Here is a 21,319-nt window from a genome sequence, read left to right as displayed (position 1 = left end):
ACTCTGGGAAGGTAATTTCGTCGTATTTTGCGTATTTTCGTTGGAAAAAACACTGAAAAGCCATATTAAGTGCTATATTTGTGAGTTTTTCACTGAAAATTCCCTTTTTTTAGCCAAGCCTTGACCTCCCTAATGAAAGTATATTATTTATAACCATAGGATCTTATTTTCATATTTTTTTGCTTTTTTTCTTTATAAAAAACACTTAAAGGCCATTTTAGAGCTATAATTTTTTGTTGTTGATTGACAATTACCTTTTTTTTGCCAAGACTTGACCTCTCAAATTGAAGGATATTAAGTAGAACCTTGGGAACGTATTTTCATCGTATTTTTCGTTTTTCCCTCGTAAAAACACTGAAAATACATAATAAGATCTATTTTAGTGAATTTTTCTCAGACAATCCCCTTTATTTCAAAGACTTGACCTCCATAATTAAAGAATATGAATTAGAACCATGGGAACGTAATTTCATCGTATTTTGCTTATTTTCGTCGGAAAAAAACACTGAAAAGCAATATTAAGAGCTACATTCGTGAGTTTTTCACTGAAAATTCCTTTCTTGCCAAGGCTTGACCTCCCTAATTGAAGGATATGAATTAGAACCGAGGAAACGTAATTTCATCGTATTTTGCATATTTCCATTGAAAAAAACATTGAAAAGCCATATTAAGACCTATTATGAGCTATATTTTTGAGTTTTTCACTGACAATTCCATTCTTTTAGCCAAGCATTGACCTTCCTAATTGAACGATATGAATTAGAACCAAGGAAACGTAATTTCATCGTATTTTGCGCGCTTTCGTTCAAAAAAAAAACAGAAAACCAAAATAAAATGATAAATATGTGAGTTTTTCACTGAAAATTCATTTTTTTTGCAAAGCCTTGACCTCCCTAATTGAAAGATATAAATTAGAACCAAGGAAGCGTAATTTCATCGTATTTTGCGTATTTCCGTTGGAAAAAAAAACACTGAAAAGCCATATTATGACCTATATTTGTGAGTTCTTCACTGAAAATTCCTTTTTTTCGCAAAGCCTTGACGTCCCTAATTGAAGGATGTGAATTAGAACCAAGGAAACGTAATTTCATCGTATTTTGCGCATTTTCGTTGGAAAAAAACATTGAAAAGCCATATTAAGAGCTATATTTGTGAGTTTTTCACTGAAAATTCCTTTTTCTGCCAATTTGTGACCTCCCTAATTAAAGGATACGAATTAGATTCATGGAAACGTAATTTCATCGCATTTTGCGCATATCCGTTTGAAAAAAAACACTGAAAAGCCATATTAAGAGCTATATTTGTGAGTTTTTCACTGAAAATTCCTTTTTTTTGCCAAGCCTTGACCTTCCTAATTAAAGGATATGAATTTAGAACCAAGTAAACTTAATTTCATAATTTTTTGCGTATATTCGTTGGAAAAAACACTGAAAAGCAATATATACGGAATTTTTTGTTAGTTTGAAAATGTAGATTCCTTTTTTTGCCACGCAGTTCAACAATAAATTGACGGATCGGATTTAGAGCCTTTTGAACATATTTTAATATTTTGTTTCTTGCTATCGATGGAAAAAACACTTAAAAGATATATTATGTGCTAATTTGTGAGTTTTTCACCAACAAATACTCTTAGCCCGGTTTTTATATTCAATGGGACATAGTTCATTATATTCTACATATTTTTGATTGGAAAACACACCAAAAGGTCATATTATTTGAACTTACATCAAACGTTGGAGAGCTTACATTTGAAGAACTATCCATTATTTGCATATATTGTTCAATATTTCAACCTATACTGATTTCTAAAACTTCAAAACCCAGAAAATATACACACTTAACGGTTATCTATTCGCGAAAATCTTACTAGGTCACGCTATTAGAACAATAATAACCGCTCTATCTATCGCTCACAGGGAAAAGATTCAAAACAATACTTCCTACATCATTTGGTCTAATTGCGACAAACGTGGCATGTCCAATGCAGATTAAAACCAGAAAAGACCAGAAACGCATAAAAAAAAGAAAAAGGGAATTGCAATCAATCTTGTGTCGAAGCGCTAGCGCTGTCTAAGTAAAGAATGATGTGGAACATAAAATGTTGTTTAGGTTTTTCTACATAGCCGGACACTTCATATAGAAGGTGTTGTCATAGAAACTTCAAAACAGGCTCATTTGATTTGAAATTAAAGTGGATAATGCCCAATTCACAGGAGGGGTTCGAAAACTATGGTTTTTAACAACGATATGCAAGACTAGAAAGAAAAGTCTTTAGGAGTTACCCCCCCCCTTCCACCTCAACCTTCGCTCTTGAAATCACCACACCCCCATACCCCCAAAACTCAAATTTTCCAGAGGATTTTAAAATCCATCTGTTGTTTCAGGAGAAATTGACCTTTCTTCCCCAAGGTCGCATAAAAAATATCTACCGCCCACTGAAGATACGAGCATATTTATGGCCCCGGTTACTTTTGCAGAATTTCAAAAGGTCATTAAGAATTTAAAAAATGGTAATTCATTGGGATATGATGAATTTTCAACTAATTTGTTAAAAAATATTGCAGGTGAAATATTTGAACCATTGCTTCATATTTTAAATTTATGTATTTTCTCAGGTACATTTCCTAAAAAATGGAAAATTGCACGTGTAATACCATTGCATAAAAAAGGAGATAAATCTGATACAAATAATTATCGTCCTATTGCAATTTTATCACCATTGTCTAAAGTATTGGAAAAAATTTTAAAAGGAAGGATTACTAATTATCTAGATAAAATAAATTTTTTTACCAAACATCAGTTTGGATTTAGGGCAGGCCATTCGACGGAACAAGCAGTTGCAGCTCTTGTATTAGAAATAAATGACTGCTTAGATAGTAATTATCATGTATCTACTGTTTTTTATGATGTTAAAAAAGCATTTGACACTTTAAACCATGAAATTCTTTTTGATAAAATGGAAAATTCCGGTATAAGAGGGAAAGGACTAGATATAATAAGATCATACCTTTATGGACGTAAAATCGTGGTAGATGTTGATGGACATTTGTCTAGTTTAAATGATCTTGAAGATATTGGTGTCCCACAAGGATCGGTATTAGGTCCGCTTTTATTTTTGATGTATATTAATGATCTCCCACGATGTTTGCAGGGAAATAATGGTCTTGTAATTTTATTTGCAGATGACACAGCTGTTTCTGTTAAAGCGAAGGATTCATCTACATTGATTCAAAATCTGTTTAACACTGTTAGTTCATGAATATAGCTCACAAATATAGCTCTTAATTTGGCTTTTCAGTGTTTTTTCCAACGAAAATACGCAAAATACGACGAAATTACCTTCCCATGGTTCTAATTCATATCCTTCAATTAGGGGGGTCAAGGCTTTGCTAAAAAATGGAATTGCAACCAATCACATGTCGAGGCTAACATTCTCAAGGTTTTAGCTTTTGACGGATAACATTAAACCTAAGGAAATTTATGTATTTGGAATCAGCGTATAAGGCCAATCATTTTCATGTATCTATAATTACTAAAATTCTCTTTTTTTAGAGTTATGGTTACTTTCGGACCAATTGCACTTTACTTTCACCTTGTTCCCCAAAAACTGTTTAAAATTAGGGTTTTTTTAGGTGTTTTCGTTTTTGCTTTATGCCCTTCAATTTCCAATCGAATGAGCCTGTTTTGAAGTTTCTATGACACCGCCTTCTATAAGAACCTTATATGCCCCCAGAGCATAGGTGCGATACGATACGAATTTATTATGTCAAATAACAGGAATTAAATTAACAGTTAAATTAAGAGACAATATAATTTAAATAATCACTCTTCTTTGTCACTTATTTACTAAAATGAGACACAAAATATTGTCGAAAAGACAATCTGTATCGGTTTGTAGCCACGGGCTTACAGGGCTTGGGTTGTAAGACTATTCGTCTTGTTCGCGTTATCTCCAAAATGAAAGGATCCTTATTAGTAATATTTACCAGTTATAATAAACGATTGCACCTTATAAGACAGAGCTCTTTCTACCCCCTTCTTTGTAATGCCAGATAGTCTATCCGTCAACTGACATGAAAAAAAGAATAAACCTTAGCGCATCCTCTTTGGTGGGAGAAATGGAGGGGCTCGGGGGCCTTTGGGGGCACGGGGGGGTCTTTGAGGGTTCGAGAGCCTTTGGGAGCCCGGGGGGCCTTTGAAGATTGGGGAAGGGCCTTTGGGGGCCCTTTGGGAGCCTGGGGGGCCTTTGTGGATCAGTAGAGGGCCTTTGGGGGTTCGGGGGACCTTTGGGAACCGGGGGAGGGTCTTTGGGGGTCTGGTGGACCTTTGGGGACCGGAGGAGGGCCTTTGGGGGCTCGGGTAGGGCCTTTGGGGTCTGGGGGGCCCTTGAGTGCCGATTGGTCCTTTGGGAGTCCCGGTGGACCTTTGGGGACAGGGGAAGGGCCTTTGGGAGCCCGGGGAGTCTTTGGTGACTGGGGGCTCTTTGGGTGCCTGGGGAGGGGGGGGCTCTTGAGGAATACTGGGTTTAGCTACCAGCTGTATAACCTCAAGTAATTGCCTAGGCAATACGAGCACTTACCAATTATGTCAAATAATTTTTTTATCGCTCAGAAGCTGAACTCCTATTCATTTGAAAGGAGACTAAGAGCCCATTTGATTTGTAGTGAGTATTGAATCATATCCATAAGAGTAAAACTGTCTCTTTGTGTAGACACATGCGTATTTTTTTTGTTAAGGGATATATTTGCCCGCAATGGGCATACATCATATTTTACCAGGAGTCAAACTTTACAAAATTGAAGAGATTAATTGCGTGGAAGCAGCAAAATATATTGTACAACAGGATGTGGAAATTCTTCAAATTTGTGTAAGGGTTCAAGCCCGCTGGACGCTTGCCTATCGAATTTTTTTTTGTTTTTTTTGTTTTTTTTGTTTTTTTATTAGGTATAATTGTATTTGCTAAAGTAATAAAAAATACTAATTTCTATATATTATAACTTCTTTCTAGATGTTCTAGCACGCTTTTCAAAGCTAGACTTACTAATCTATTAAATATATCATTATGCATAAGTTTACGTTTGAACAATTATTCGACATTATTTCTGTTCATCTTTGATTTCGTGTAGCAGCTCTTTACTTTTAATTGAAAAATAACCTCTTGTGGAAAAAGTTTTTGTCACTCAATTAAATATATCATTGGATATAGGTTTACGTTTGACAAATTATTCGACATTATTTCTGTTCATCTTTGATTTAGTGTAGCAGCTCTTTACTTTTTACTTGAAAAATATCCTCTTGTGGGTTGTGGAGAAAAAGTTTCTGTCACTCTAATTAGTCTATCGTTAGACATAACTTTACAAAAAATTTAGTTTCTTCTAGTTTCACGGTCTAAGTATAGATTCTAAGTAGGTTTTAACTGCTCTGCTTGTTTGGTGGGGGATGAATAAGCAAAAAGAGCGGGTGGACCTTTATTTGACTCGGTTAGATTTTGATTCTGAAACTATTCGTCATAGTTCCGTTGTTCTATTCAATTTCATGAGCAAGACTCTGTACTTTTTAAAATGCTGTAGTTTTTTATATTCTTTTTCGTTTGCCATATATTGTTGTGGTGTTGTGGGAACTCTGGGAAGGTATTTTCATCGTATTTTGCGTATTTTCTTTGGAAAAACCACTGAAAATCCATAATAAGAGCTATTTTTTTTAGTTGTTCAATGTCATTTCCCTTTTTTGTGCCCCAAAGTGACCACTCTCCCCGAAGGATAGGAATTGAAACCATAGGAAAGACTTTTTATCATATTCTGCTTATTTATATTGGAAAAAAACACTTTAAAGATATAGTAAGAGCGATATCTTTGAGTTGTTCACTGACAAATCCCTTTTTTTTGCCATGCCTTGACATCCCTATTGTATGATATGAATTAGAACCATGGGACTGTATTTTCGTCGTATTCTTCGTATTTTAGTTGGAAAAACACTGAAAAGCCATATTAAGAGCTATATTTTTGAGTTTTTCACTGAAAATTCATTTTTTCTTGCCAGGCCTTGACCTCCCTAATTGAAGAATATGAATTAGAACCATGGGAATGTAATTTCATCGTATTTTGCTTATTTTCGTCGGAAAAAAACACTGAAAAGCCATATTAAGAGCTATATTCGTGAGTTTTTCACTGAAAATTCCTTTCTTGCCAAGGCTTGACCTCCCTAATTGAAGGATATGAATTAGAACCAAGGAAACGTAATTTCATCGTATTTTGCATATTTCCATTGGAAAAAACATTGAAAAGCCATATTAAGACCTATTAAGAGCTATATTTTTCAGTTTTTCACTGACAATTCAATTTTTTTAGCAAAGCCTTGACCTTCCGAATTGAAGTATATGAATTAGACCCATGGGAACGTATTTTAATCGTATTTTGCGTATTTTCGTTTGAAAAAAACACTGAAAAGCCACATTAAGTGATATATTTGTGAGTTTTTCACTGAAAATTCATTTTTTTTTAGCCAAGCCGTGACCTCCATAATTGAAGGATATAAATTAGAACCAAGGGAAGGTAATTTTCATCGTATTTTGCGTATTTCCGTTGGAAAAAACACTGAAAAGCCATATTAAGAGCTATATTTGTGAGTTTTTCACTGAAAATTCCTTTTTTTCGCAAAGCCTTGACGTCCCTAATTGAAGGATATGAATTAGAACCAAGGAAACGTAATTTCATCGTATTTTGTGCATTTTCATTGGAAAAAAACATTGAAAAGCCATATTAAGAGCTATATTTGTGAGTTTTTCACTGAAAATTCTTTTTTCTGCCAATCTGTGACCTCCCTAATTAAAGGATACGAATTATATTCATGGAAACGTAATTTCATCGCATTTTGCGCATATCCGTTGGAAAAAAAACACTGAAAGACCATATTAAGTGCTATATTTGTTAGTTTTTCACTGACAATTACTTTTTTTTGCCAATCCCTGACATTCCTAACTAAAGGATATGAATTTAGAAACAAGGAAACACAATTTCATCATATTTTGCGTATTTTCGTTTTTTCAAAATACTGTCGAAAAGACAATCTGTATCGGTTGGTAGCCACGGGCTTACAGGGCTTGGGTTGTAAGACTATTCGTCTTGTTCGCGTTATCTCCAAAATGAAAGGATCCTTATTAGTAATATTTACCAGTTATAATAAACGATTGCACCTTATAAGACAGAGCTCTTTCTACCCCCTTCTTTGTAATTCCAGATAGTCTATCCGTCAACCGATATGAAAAAAAGAATAAACCTTAGCGCATCCTATTTGGTGGGAGAAATGGAGGGGCTCGGGGGCCTTTGGGGGCACGGGGGGTCTTTGAGGGTTCGAGAGCCTTTGGGAGCCCGGGGGCCTTTGGAGATCGGGGAAGGGCCTTTGGGGGTTTGGGGGGCCCTTTGGGAGCCTGGGGGCCTTTGTGGATCAGGAGAGGGCCTTTGGGGGTTCGGGGGACCTTTGGGGACCGGGGGAGGGGTCTTTGGGGGTCTGGTGGACCTTTGGGGACCGGAGGAGGGCCTTTGGGGGCTCGGGTAGGGCCTTTGGGGTCTGGGGGCCCTTGAGTGCCGATTGGTCCTTTGGGAGTCCCGGTGGACCTTTGGGGACAGGGGAAGGGCCTTTGGGAGCCCGGGGAGTCTTTGGGGTCTGGGGGCTCTTTGGGTGCCTGGGGAGGGGGCTCTTGAGGAATACTGGGTTTAGCTACCCGCTGTATAACCTCAAGTAATTGCCTAGGCAATACGAGCACTTACCAATTATATCAAATAATTTTTTTATCGCTCAGAAGCTGAACTCCTATTCATTTGAAAGGAGACTAAGAGCCCATTTGATTTGTAGTGAGTATTAAATCATATCCATAAGAGTAAAACTGTCTCTTTGTGTAGACACATGCGTATTTTCTTGTTAAGGGATATATTTGCCCGCAATGGGCACACATCATATTTTACCAGGAGTCAAACTTTACAAAATTGAAGAGATTAATTGCGTGGAAGCAGCAAAATATTTTGTACAACAGGATGTGGAAATTCTTAAAATGTGTGTAATGGTTCATGCCCGCTGGACGCTAGCCTATCGAATTTTTTTTTGTTTTTTTTGTTTTTTTTTTGTTTTTTTATTAGGTATAATTTTATTTGCTAAATTAATAAAAAATACTAATTTTTATATATTATACCTTATTTATATATGTTCTAGCACGCTTTTTAAAGCTAGACTTACTACTCTATAAAATATATCATTATGCATAAGTTTACGTTTGAACAATTATTCGACATTATTTCTGTTCATCTTTGATTTAGTGTAGCAGCTCTTTACTTTTAATTGAAAAATAACCTCTTGTGGAAAAAATTTTTGTCACTCAATTAAATATATCATTGGGTATAGGTTCACGTTTGACAAATTATTCGACATTATTTCTGTTCATCTTTGATTTAGTGTAGCAGCTCTTTACTTTTTACTTGAAAAATATCCTCTTGTGGGTTGTGGAGAAAAAAGTTTCTGTCACTCTAATTAGTCTATCGTTAGACATAACTTTACAGAAAATTTAGTTTCTTCTAGTTTCACGGTCTAAGTATAGATTCTAAGTAGGTTTTAACTGCACTGCTTGTTTGGTAGGGGGATTAATAGGCAAAAATAACGGATGGTTCTTTATTTGACTCGGTTAGATTTTGATTCTGAAGCTATTTGTCATAGTCCGTTGTTCTATTCAATTTCATGAGCCAAACTCTGTACTTTTTAAATGTTATAGTTTTTTATATTATTTTTCGTTTGCCATTTATTGTTGTGGTATCAAAAAATTTGGATTGTTGGTTCAATTAATTATAAGTTCATTAAAAATTAAGTAATTAGTTACTACTTATAATAATTCGCTAGTTCCAAATGATGTCAGAAAAGAGATATTTAAAAAAAATTGTTCAACTATAAGTTATATTATTGTTTTCAGATCGTAGTTAGGTTGGGCTCTGAAGAATATTCGGGTAAACAGAATTTTTCACATTTTCTAGCTTCCTTCAATTTTAGTATATGAAAAAACTTGAAGCTGTGATTTTGCGATATGCCTTCAGCTGCAATTTACACCAAAAGGACAAGATAACTATCAAAAGCATGAAAATTAAAAATGTAAAATGTATATTTCAAAGAAATAATATCCTTCTTAATAATTTAAAATCAATAAACCGTGGGAAGTGGTTTTCTTGAGTATTATTTGTGAATGAATAAAAGATGATGAGTAACAGAAAACATTTTTGAAACTAAACAAAACTTTTAATTTAGTAAATTGTCAAATGTTGTCAAAATGTAATTTTTCCTGAAGTTGAAACCTCTTAGTTTAACGCAGGTGTTGAAACTTTGGTAGATATATTGGCTCGAAAATAAACTATTCCCGTAAAATCTGAACTAATATATGTTTTCCGCAGGAAACTCTAGTTTTTGATCATAGCGCTATCAATCTTTTAGGATGTATGGAGCGAGTGGGACCTCACTCATGAGGAGGAAATTCTTTTGTGCGATATATGCATTGATGATGCTGATGATATAATGGAAGTCCACTATACGTCTGAAGGATTATCTTACACGTCAGATGATCTAGTGAGGAGGGGGTCTTCTGGAAGAATGTGTATCGAGGACGATGATCGTCTATATGTGGATATCCCCCCCTTGAGAAATATTGAAATAGTCAGTGACGACGACGACAGCAAACAAATAATTACAATACCTCATCCTCAAATTGAAGAAATTTCTATTGTGGAGGAGGTTGATGATGATGATGATAGTAATGTTTTATATTTAAAAAATGTTATATTCATTGATTTGACAAATGAATAAAAGTATTTAAAAGAATCATTTATTTTTTGTTATCTTTGATAGAAAACTTGGTTGTGAACTGATAATACTCTGTGGGGCGATTTAATCAAACTGAACAATTCATGTACAGAAGTCTCTGCTGGTATCCTCACTCTATATATATCTAGTATATGAAAATTAAAATAGTACAAACAAATTTATTGTATGATTACAATATAAAACTCGTTATACGTATTAATAATTAGATTTAACGGTAAATCATGTATGAGAACTCTTCCACCATGGTTTCCGTTGTTTAAAATCCTTTTCGTAGAATGACCTCTTATGTTGTCTCTTAAAGGGCCGCTTTTTCTCTTCTCTTAGAGCGTAATCATCATAATAATCCGAGTTATATCTTGCACTATGTACATTTTTCTTTGGGTTTTCACTGCTGTCTTTTACACTATAGAGAAAGCCCTCTTTTACTAGTCTCTTCTTTTGGTCCTCCTTTTCTAACATATTAATCCTTCTTATATCTAAGCTTACTTGCAATCGGTATAAATTTCTTTCTGTGTCGCATCATTTTTCTTCTCGCTTCATCCAGATTCTTCTCATCTGTCTCTGCTTCTATGCAGTCTAAACAGTCAGTAAGTTCATAGGAATACTCAAAATGATCAAAATGACCCTTACAAATAGAACAGTTGCAATAAACGGACATTTCTAACTCAACTTGTTCACTCATGTTATTACACTGCTAACTAAAAACTTAGTGAATTCTATTCGTAAACTAATAAAACTATAGCAAAAATCCTTTCCTTATACTCCCACCGCCGCTAATATGTAAGCAAGCCCTCTGATTGGCTGAGAAGGAGACGCGTGATCTTGTTTCTCGTTATCGGATCAATAAAATTTCCAATCGACTACGCAATCAATTTCTCAGGTTAGGTTAGCCAAACAACAAAGTAGCCATGTTTGTTTCATAATTTCCCTTTTTCGTAAATCAATAATTCCACCACCGATTATGTAAATCATCCTCAGGGCATTACACGTGGCCAAACAACAACAAATAATATTTCCCGGGAACTCATAACATTTGCCTCGAATAACAACAGGAAGGACGTATCATTAACTGTTTCCTAGAAACTCATAACATTTGGCTTGAACAACAATAACAAATACTATTTCTGGATCATAACATCTGCCTCGAACAACAACAGGAAGGGAGTGACAAAGTTCCTGTTTTTCCATTCTCACTGACCAAATCCATAAAACCATCCATAAATGTGACAAAATTCCTGTTTTCAAATTCTCACTAACAAAAACCATGAAAAATATCAAATAAATCGATCAACACACAAAACCATCCATAAAACCATCCATAAATGTGACAAAATTCCTGTTTTTCAAATTCTCACTGACAAAAACCATAAAACATCAAATAAATGTGACAAAATTCCTGTTTTTCAAATTCTCACTGACAAAAACAATAAAAACATACAAAAATGTGACAAAATTCCTGTTTTTCAAATTCTCACTGACAAAAACCATAAACCACGTGGTTCTATGCCCATATATGGTGTACTCGTGGGAGTTATAGGGTCACCTCTACTGTTCTTTCTCCTTTCCATCATAGGCAGCGTGATAGCACTGCCTAATTAAAGAACGATGTGAGCAAAAAAAATTTTTTTTTCCTCCATATCCGGGCACTTCGTATCGAAGGAGTTGTCGTAGAAACTTTAAAAGGGAAACTCAAAACGAGCAGAAATTAGCCTGAGTTGGGCTCAAAACCCGTTTTCATATGATGTATCACTCAGATAATTCTTCCACAAGTCCTTTATTCTTTCTATCATAGGCAGCGTGATAATACTACCTAAGTAAAGAACGATGTGATCACAAAGTTTTATTATTTTTTTCCTCCGTACCCGGGCACTTCGTATCGAAGGAGTTGTCGTAGAAACCTTAAAAGGGAAACTCAAAACGAGCAGAAATTAACGTGAGTTGGGCTCCAAACCCTTATGCCTTCCCAAGGCCAGAACATAATTTGCACTTTACTGAAAAATACAAATGGACTGTGCATTGTCAGTTTAATATACATATTCTGATATTTTTTAATGAAAATGTTAATATTATTTGATTTATAAAAGTTATAAAAGTAAAAACATTTATATTTTTTTGCTAAAGTGCAATTTGTTCTGGCCTTAGGAAGGCAAAGGGGTTTTAAGCCCAACTCATGTTAATTTCTGCTCGTTTTGAGTTTGATTTGGTTATTTGTTGTAATTTCTGTTCGTTTTGGGTTTCATTTATTTATCGAAGCTGATTTGTGGTAGTTTCACGCTTGGGTAGATTATTTGATTTTATTTTGGCTCATTTTTGGTTTAATGGAGTTCTATACTTTTTTTTGAAAAACTTATTTTGTGGAAAAAGTTTTTTTAAATAACTAAACATAAAGCTTTTTCACTAATACTCTTAGCCGCAGTCCTAGCTTTCTTCCCTACGACACCTTCAGTAACTTCACAAATTATTTTTCTAAAACTATTCCAACCATCTTCCATATTGTCAAATTTTAAACCCTCAATTTAGTATTCAACTGATCATGGAAAGTTTTTCTCAAATTCTCATCGTGGAGTCTACCACCATCATAACTTCCCGGGAGGTAGTTACCCTTCCGCAATTTGAGCTTTAATTTAACCCCTCCTACTATCAGATGATGATATTTACTTTTAACATCAATAATAGCACACCTATATACCCTAGTATCCTGTATTGATCCTGCTAGTCATTGGTTTACTATAAGTCATTGGTTTACGTCGCTTGAAAGCGGTTTTGCCAAAACTAACCTTTTTTGGCGAAGCTGAGTTACAAACGCTATCTTGTGTAAAGTAAATTAAATTTCGAATTGTCTAATTGACGTTGCTGTAAGACGTCTCTAACTGCCTGTATTTTACAGTTCATCTTTGCCGGATTGCATTTTCTTTAAAGCGGTTTTGCCAAACGGGCTGTCAAACAGTTTTCTATGATATTTGAGTGTTCCGCAAGCGACAAAAAAAAAGCAACAAGAAAAAAGAGAGAACACGTAAGTGCTACCCAAGCAAAGATGGTATTTTCCTTGTTGTTCAAGGGGGGCTGTAGGTTTTCTATTCGGGGTATTCGGCAATGGTGATTCCAAAGGTGTACTTGTTACTTCGATCTGACGTAATTATCAAGTGGTTTCCGCAGTGGTGGGATTTCAAGTGGGCTTTGCCGCCTTTGTCCGACTTGAAATGTTGTCACCTCTCTATTTCAATTATTATCCAAGAAAATTAATAAAAGCAAAATAAAACAGATTCAAATTTTTGTTGTGATCCAAAATATATTTTTTGTATTATTTCATAGCAAATCAACATTTGGTATACTTGTCATGTTCAGTTGCCAAAATAGCTAAACTTGTAGTCTTAACGTGGACATAGTCAATCTAAGAGGATTTTTGATTAATTTTAGCTTAGACAAGCTTCTATCACCACAGGTATTACTGAAGGCAAATGTTATCTTAAGTTTGGATTAAATAATAACATTTAATAAGCCTAAAGAGCCGGGCCCAATGAATTCTTTTTTACAGCTTTGGTCTGTTGCAGCAACAAAAGCTTATAAACATATTTGCTCAAGTTGAAATTCTACTTTATTTATTCCTTTAGGGGCTTGACCTTAGTTAAGGTAGGCTATAACCGACATTACTGTCGTTCTTAATAAAACATGTTTTTTGCGCTAGATTCTGCAACTATTGGATTCTTTCTCGAATTTCAGCCGTTACTCTGTCTATTGAAGGAACCATCGTTTGTCTCAAGTCGTTTGTCTGAGGCCTTCTTCGTACGATAACTGAACATCTATACTTCTGTCGCAAACATATTCTTCCTTCTAATTCGTCTTGGGAGTTCAAAAGAAATTTCAAGCTCTTTGCATAAACCTTTGGAATATAGTCAAGTGTCAAGTACGCAAGCTCCTCCTCCATCCCAATCTATCCCTCTTTATCACCTCCCAAGAAGTCACTCAGTTTTCAAGTGCACTAAAAGTTTCTTTGTAACGGTATCTAATATAATCTGCAGCGCCACCTCTAATACTCCAATATGCGTCCTGTATCTTTTTTAAATTGTTCCTGTAGGTTCAAGAAAAACTTACCCTTAATACGTCAACGTAGAAAAAAAACAGAAATTTTCTAGTTAACCAAAGAAAGCCACAAAATTTATCTTGACTGAAGTTACAAGCACACAAACTAGGTCTAGCGAATGGTTTGTGCAAGAAACAAAGTCGGCGTTAGGATTGATATCTCTTATCCGCTATTGCACACATAAGCTTCCAGTTTATAATGTCGATCCCACCAACCTTAAGTTTGCTTATTATCATATCACCTATACTTTCCGCAGTTTTGAGTTTTGTTTCAATGAAATCTGTAAATAATATCTCTACTCTAACTTTTTGGTTTCAATCATCAGCCATAGTCAGAACCCTTTTTAACAACAGGTTACGAGCCCAGTAGCTGGTGAAAAAAAAAAATAGATTTTATTATTCATGTACGGCTTGTTGTCTACTAAAATTGCCCAGATCCTCAGTGCCGAAGGGGCGGTTCGGCTAAAATTTCACATGCATTTATAATAACAAAGCAGATACAGGGTTGCACCATCTTTTATCGCTTAAAGAATATCATTTACAACAGTAAAATTATGACACAAAGACCAGATGTAAATAAATATTGCTGATATAGAATAAGAGCGTCCGAATTTGCAAAAATATAATCTAAATTATACGAAAAATTTAACAGTGAGTACTTCTAAGTCAATTTATGTAGTAGTACCGGGAGCCCAGGCTTCGCCCGGGACCTGGCACTCAGCACGCGAAAGGCTTGTATATATTTTATTCTCTAATTACGCAATAGCGTAATCATCACATTGCTTTTTAGTTTTAAGTCATGAGGTTTCAAATCAGTAATTTCGATTGAACTAAGAAATTTTAATATGAAATTCAATTCTTCCTTCCTGTTAATACAACATTGTTGCTGTTAAGATAAGAAATATGGCTAGTAGCTGGTTTTCCTGTTGAATCAGGAATTTAGTAAGATTTTTTCTACCCCCATTTACATGAATATTTTTGCTGGTCTTTGTCCTAAGGAACACGGAAAAGACTACTGGAGAGGATGAAGTCGAATGGGAAGGTAAAACTTTCTTAGACTTCGATTATGCTGATGATTTGTGTATCCTAGATGAAAATGTTGGCAAAATAAATCTTTAGCTGCAAGAAAAGGTTTTTAAATTAATGTTAAAAGGACCAAGTCACTTAGACTAGGAACAATTGAAGATAAAGGGATGAAGTTGGGTAAACTGAAAAATGATGAGGCAAGTTTTTTTACTTACCTGGGTAGTATCAATAGTATAGACAGTGGATGCGGTTAAGGTGTGAAATGTAGAATAGCCAAGGTTAGGGCATTTTTTCACAGCTGAAAAAAGTTTAGAAGAGTAGGACGATAGGTTTGTGAAGCGGGATTAGAATATTGTGATGACAGTGATAGCAGTTGTTAAGTATGGTGCCGAAATATGGGTGCTTCGAGATGCGGAGAAGGATTTATTAGATGTTTTCTAAAGCATTGTCTACGTATTGTTTTGGACACCCATTTGACTGACCGTATTTTGAAAAGAAAGCCTTACGAAACACATGGTTCTATCACGCTTGCTTGGCCTATAACGACAGAACATTTAAGATGGATAGGACAAGTTTTGCACATTAAGCGTGACAGATTGTCAAAGATTGTCGTTTTCGGTCATAGAATCTAGGCGCCAACCGGAAAGTAAGCCATCTCAAAATGGCGTGGGAAGAGGCTATAACGAAGGATTGAAAAGAGATCAGGTCTTCTTGGAATGGTGTAGCAAGGGAAGCTTTAAATAAATTGAAATGAACGGGGAGCTAACGCAGCTGGCTTGATACTGCATGAAGTTGCTAGTAGTAGCAGTATCAGTAGTATTATATTTTTAAATAAATAAGTAAAGAATACTTTAAAGGTATCCTTGGATAAACTTATGTTTCTCATTTATTTATTTTCCCTTTTTTCAGTCACTGGCCACTTGGACCTTTTTGCTGCAAGATGAATAATTTTATTGCAAATATAACAGTGCTTACTAGTGTGTTTTCATTGGTTTCCTTGTCAATAGACAGGTAAGAATAACTACCTCATTCAAAATTATGCTGTTTATTTTTCGTTTTTCTTCTTAACAAATAAGGTTAGATGGAAAAGGCTGTTAAAGCATCAAGGTAACACAGTGGAAACAAGAGAATATTGAAAAAAAAATTAAAAGCCTAAAATCTAACCTACAGGGTACCATATGTATATATATATATATATATATATATATATATATATATATATATATATATATATATATATATATATATATATATATATATATATATATATATATATATATATATATATATATATATATATATATATATGTATATATATATATATATATATATGCAAACTGGCCTGGCAAACTGGCACGATTGTACTTTGTTCATAATTAACTGAATGAAGTTAAAGAGAATGTCGTAAATGGGACTGAATTTTAACTAGACCCCGGTGCCGCGCCGGCGGATCAACCAAACGCCGCCGACAAGAGGCCTGGTCGACTGCCGTCGAAGTGTTGCAATACCGCCAGCACGCCGCAGGCGCGCCCTCGCCGGCAGTGGCAGTGGCGTTCGGTCGACTTTAAATCAATTTTGCGGCAATTCTTTATTGCGTTAACCGCAAAGTCGGAGCTTTTCCTTCTCGTGTGGTTTAGTATTTCGATTCTCCTGATTAGAAATCAAGCAAGGCTTGCACTATTCTCGAATTATCGGGTATTTCCACAAAAATCTATGCGTCACCCCGAAAAAAAATTTGGTTCCCCGAATCCCCGAAAATCACGCAATCACGGTGCCACCCCTATCGATTCATCACCAGTGACTTTCGCTGCCAAATATTACTTTGCATACCATAATTCTTCACTACTCTCTTGTTCGTTAATTTTCGTCTGTTTTGTTACTTTGCATAAAAACCCGACAGATTCAATATGCAATTGCAAATATTGCAATATACACAGTTCTTCATAAGCTGACAAAAGAAGCATCGTCTTTATGAAATGAGTTTAAATCATTTCGAATGCAGTTTCCCAATCGCTATTTCTTACATCATTCATAGTCAAGAATTTTATTTTCAAGTTCATAGAATTATAGAACGCATTCACTACTATACAGCTTCAGCCTTCAGTTGGATTTTGAAATTGACAGCCGACAGATTGTTTCTACAGCTGAATTGTAAGTTTGCCGATTTTTTTTTTCCTTTTGCTGTTTTTAGATAAGATTTTCTTAATGTTTAATACTCAATTGTTGAACGCCTGGTAGAAAATACAATCTTCTTTCTGAAACATTTTACCCCCCCACCTAAAAAGAACCTTCTATTGAGACAAAATTTAGCTATAGACTAAGCTATGTACAAGGTTTGGGAATTAAAGATTGAAACGGAAGTCACCCTGAAAATATATTTCATAAATAAATTGTAAATTATTGCCTAAAGGGGGGGGGATGTGGGGCTATCATTTTTAAATGATAATACCTCACATTTTTATGGAAAGCAGGGATGACAAAAAGATAATTATTTTTTTTTATTTAACGTGGAGACAGAAGAAAATGATATCATTTCCACGGGAAACCTTTGAAATATATTGATAGACCCAGGGCCCCCCATTGGGACTTGTTCATTGTCTTGGGTACTTTGCAATTTCTCATAGGCTACTGGCCTAGTTTGGCTTTTGTGTGTGCTCCCTTTCAATTAGAGTCTTTGGATCTTATTGAATGCCACGGCGAATCTATGGCTCAGTTTTCCAATAATTTGAGGTATATCTGAATAATTTCGACATTTTTGTTGTTATCTTTGTACCCCTTTGCTCATACCCTCAAGTTTTTTTTTCCAAGGAACACTAAGCTGTTTAACGTTATTTTGTGTGTTTGTTTGAACCATATAGTGACCTAGTTAATTATTGAGTAAATTATTTTTCTAATGTAAAGCTGAGACGGTATCCTATCAAGGTGGTATCCAGAGGGCGGGATAGGGAGGCATTACATTTAAATGATAATATTAAGATTTTTTTTATTGAAAGCAGGGATCCCAATAAGTTAATTTTTGTATTGAAAGCGGAGACGGTATCCTATCAAGATGGTATCCAGAGGGGGGGCATAGGGAGTTATTATATTTAAGTGATAGTACCTTGATTTTTTATTGAAAGCAGGGATGCCCAAAAATTAAAAAGTTGACAAAAATTAATAAGATTTTCGTTAGTTTTACGTGATATAGCACTGGTATAGTTTTATCGTCCAAAGGGAAAGGAACTTATGCGTCCAACCCGTTTTTTTCTTATTGATGAAACGGGTTTACATTGAAAACATTCATTCATAAGTACCAGGCAGATTAACACTAAAACGAATTGGTGTGACGAAAGCGATATCGACAGCCCCACCTAACGTTGCGCTCGAGTGACAATGGCGCCCTTGGTCCAGTGTCCAAGTTAAATTAAAAGGCCAGGTTTTAATAAAAGCTTTCAATTTAGGAGGTTCAAGGAGGAGTATTTGACAGTCTTATGACCTCAGGGTGCTAGATGTTGCAACGTTCTTTCGTATCTACAGTGGTTTAAAATATTCGATCACCCCACAAATGATGACCAAAAACATGCATAAATATAACAAATGAAACATTTGGAACATTAGAACACTTTTTTCAAAGCTTTGAAGAAAAGCAAAAAAAGGCTAAATAACCCTAACTACGCTTGAAAGCTATTTTGCAAAGAAACTCTTTTGAGATTTCCATTGATATGACCATAGCAGAAGCTTTGAGCCTGGGTGGGGATCAAAGAGGAGTCTTTGAGTATTTTGACCACAGTTGCGACTTTCTTAAATCTGGTACTTTTTGTGAGCATTTGGAAATCAAAGCTTGAACTCAATAACTGATACTAAGTGTCCTAACATTTTGCTTGGATTAAAAGTGACGAACTAGGAAGAAAATCTCAACATCTTCCTGGAGCTACTTCAGTCTGTGTATTATTTCAGTTAATTGCATTTAAAACGGATGAGTTTCCTTTTTTACCTAGGAAAATAGCTGGCACTTCATTTTTCCTCATACCGAATAAAGCATTAAGTGTTTTTCGTTTCATTGTAAGTGTAGTGTTCTCATGTGAAGTGCTCATCGTGTATAATAAATTTACTCTTTTTAGATGCAGTTTATAATTTGACTGATATTAGTTATTTATGAGTTTATAACTTGGAATGATTTCCCAAAAGAAAAAAGAAATAATATCCAAAAGAGCAGCCAAAAGCAATAAAAAAAAGCAGCAGTTCAGCCTTAGCCTACATAACATATATTTTATAAAGAAGCCAAAAAAAAACTTAAAAATGAATTTTTTTAAAGTTGTTATTAAAAACCAGTTTTTAATACAAGAAGGCTTTTTAGGAATCCAAAAGAGCAAAAAAAAAAAAAAATCAGTCAATATAAAAGTCACCCATTCAAACTGTTTTAAAGGTGACAAAACGGATATAGGCAGGGGGCCTTATTAAAAATTTAACTTCTAAGTTCAAAGTTTTTACTCAGATAACTCAAGAGTTTTGTGATACGGTATTTGAAGTGTTGTATGCAGTAATGCTCGATGAAAAAAAATACTAATTTTGAAAATTAATTATGTTAAGAATACATAGCTAATAGATACTTCAACTACTCGTATTATCCAAGGGTTCTGAAACGCCACAGCCATTTCGTTTTTACCAGATTTCTACTTCTCTTGATGAATAACGAAGAAGACCAGTTTCCAGCCAGCGACTTGTGAATTTTTGAACTCATGAATAGACTCGAATTTGTTGTAAATCTAAGCTGTGATTTGAGAAAGACTGATGAAAACATTAATGTTTGCGGTCAACATCGATCGCGCCGGCGGTGTGCCACCGACATCTTACCGGTGGTGCGCCGCCGCCCTCTTAACGGTGGCATGGTGGCGGCGCAATGTTTTGGCCCTGCCGTCACTGGCCTTCCCTCATCTGTGCGGCGCCGGGGTCTATTTTTAACTCTCTTGAATAGCATGCTACAAGTTTTGGACTGTCTTAAAGCTATAAGACAGTCTAAACTCCAGACATTAGAAATACAATGACTTAACTAACTAACAAATGTAGCGGCTGTTTTGAGCATCTAGAAAAACATTTCTGAAACCAAATTAAGCCAGTATTCCAGTCCTGATTTTAAACAGTTTGCCTTTCAAAGCGAGTATCAAGAAGAATTCAAAAGAGAAGTAGAGAACTTTAAGCGCTGGAGTTGACGCAAAAATGGGAGCAATAGTAGCCATAATATCTAACGTCGTCGAAAACAGATTTTGTAATGAATGGACCCTAATTTTTTTTTCTCTTGAATCTATGAAAGAAAACAAAAGTTTTGCTTACTAAAAATCATGATTTGTTACAAAATTTCAGGAAATTTACTTGATCCTCTAAATTTACTAGTATTTGTTTTTTTATTAGATCTAGTAAAATCCTACTGACAGGTGGCAACCCTGATATATATATATATATATATATATATATATATATATATATATATATATATATATATATATATATATATATATATATATATATATACACATATATATGCATGCATGCATGCATGCATGCATGCATGCATATATATATATATATATATATATATATATATATATATATATATATATATATATATATATATATATATATATATATATATATATATATATATATATATATATATATATATATATATATATATATATATATATATATATATATATATATATATATATATATATATATATATATATAACATTCCTGAAATTTTCTTTGTCATACATTTAGGTTTAGTAGCAGTAATACTAGCAGTTGCAGCAGTAGTGGTAACAGTAATAGTAGTAGCAGCAGTAGTAGTGATATTAATATTAGTAGTAACAGTCAAATATTGCCTTGTACACTGGTTAGTTCAACAACCCCCACAATAAGCTCTATAAGTTTCAATTTCATAATCCAAGCTGTTCCTAAGATATTGCTGATACACCCTTGTAACAACCTGAATGCTCAAAGTGTGTTTTGATTCAATTCCACTTCTTCCTCAATAATCCTCAATATTTTCAACTTAATAACCTTAGCCTTAGCTATAATAGTAATCCCAGTCGTAGTATTAGAAACATTAGCAGTAGTAGTAGGATTAGTAGTTGTACTATCAGCAGTAGTAGTAGTATTAGTAACTGTGGTAGTAAGCGAATATTTTCCTTTGGTCAGTGGATTATCCCCCTTATCAAGCCCTGGAAGTTTCAACTTATTACTTTAAGTTGTTTCTATGACATTGCCAGTTTACCCCTTCCTTAACCTGTATGTCCACAGGTTTGGATCGGGTAATTTTTATCAGACGTTTTGGGAAATAAAGGAACATGGGAGTCGAGCTGGTTTTCCTCTAATCATTTTT

At 34.7% G+C, this 21,319-nt stretch overlaps 1 protein-coding gene across 1 annotated transcript in view; it reads left to right on the top strand.

Annotated features, from left to right (window-relative positions):
* The window catches only part of LOC148945322 (tachykinin-like peptides receptor 86C), a 418,581-nt gene that overhangs the window by 93,780 nt on the left and 303,482 nt on the right, over positions 1 to 21,319 (top strand). Inside the window, exon 3 of the mRNA XM_089099004.1 lies at positions 15,868 to 15,969. Within this exon, the coding sequence (XP_088955130.1) occupies positions 15,868 to 15,969 (102 nt within the window). The remainder of the gene's footprint in view (positions 1 to 15,867; positions 15,970 to 21,319) is intronic.

Source organism: Artemia sp. Qi Xiang Cuo, chromosome 13 (genome assembly GCF_049724085.1).
Source record: "Artemia sp. Qi Xiang Cuo chromosome 13, ASM4972408v1, whole genome shotgun sequence".
Classification (NCBI taxonomy): Eukaryota; Metazoa; Arthropoda; class Branchiopoda; order Anostraca; family Artemiidae; genus Artemia; species Artemia sp. Qi Xiang Cuo.
Note: the sequence above shows the minus strand (reverse complement) of the source record. Positions and strands in the feature narration are given on the sequence as shown.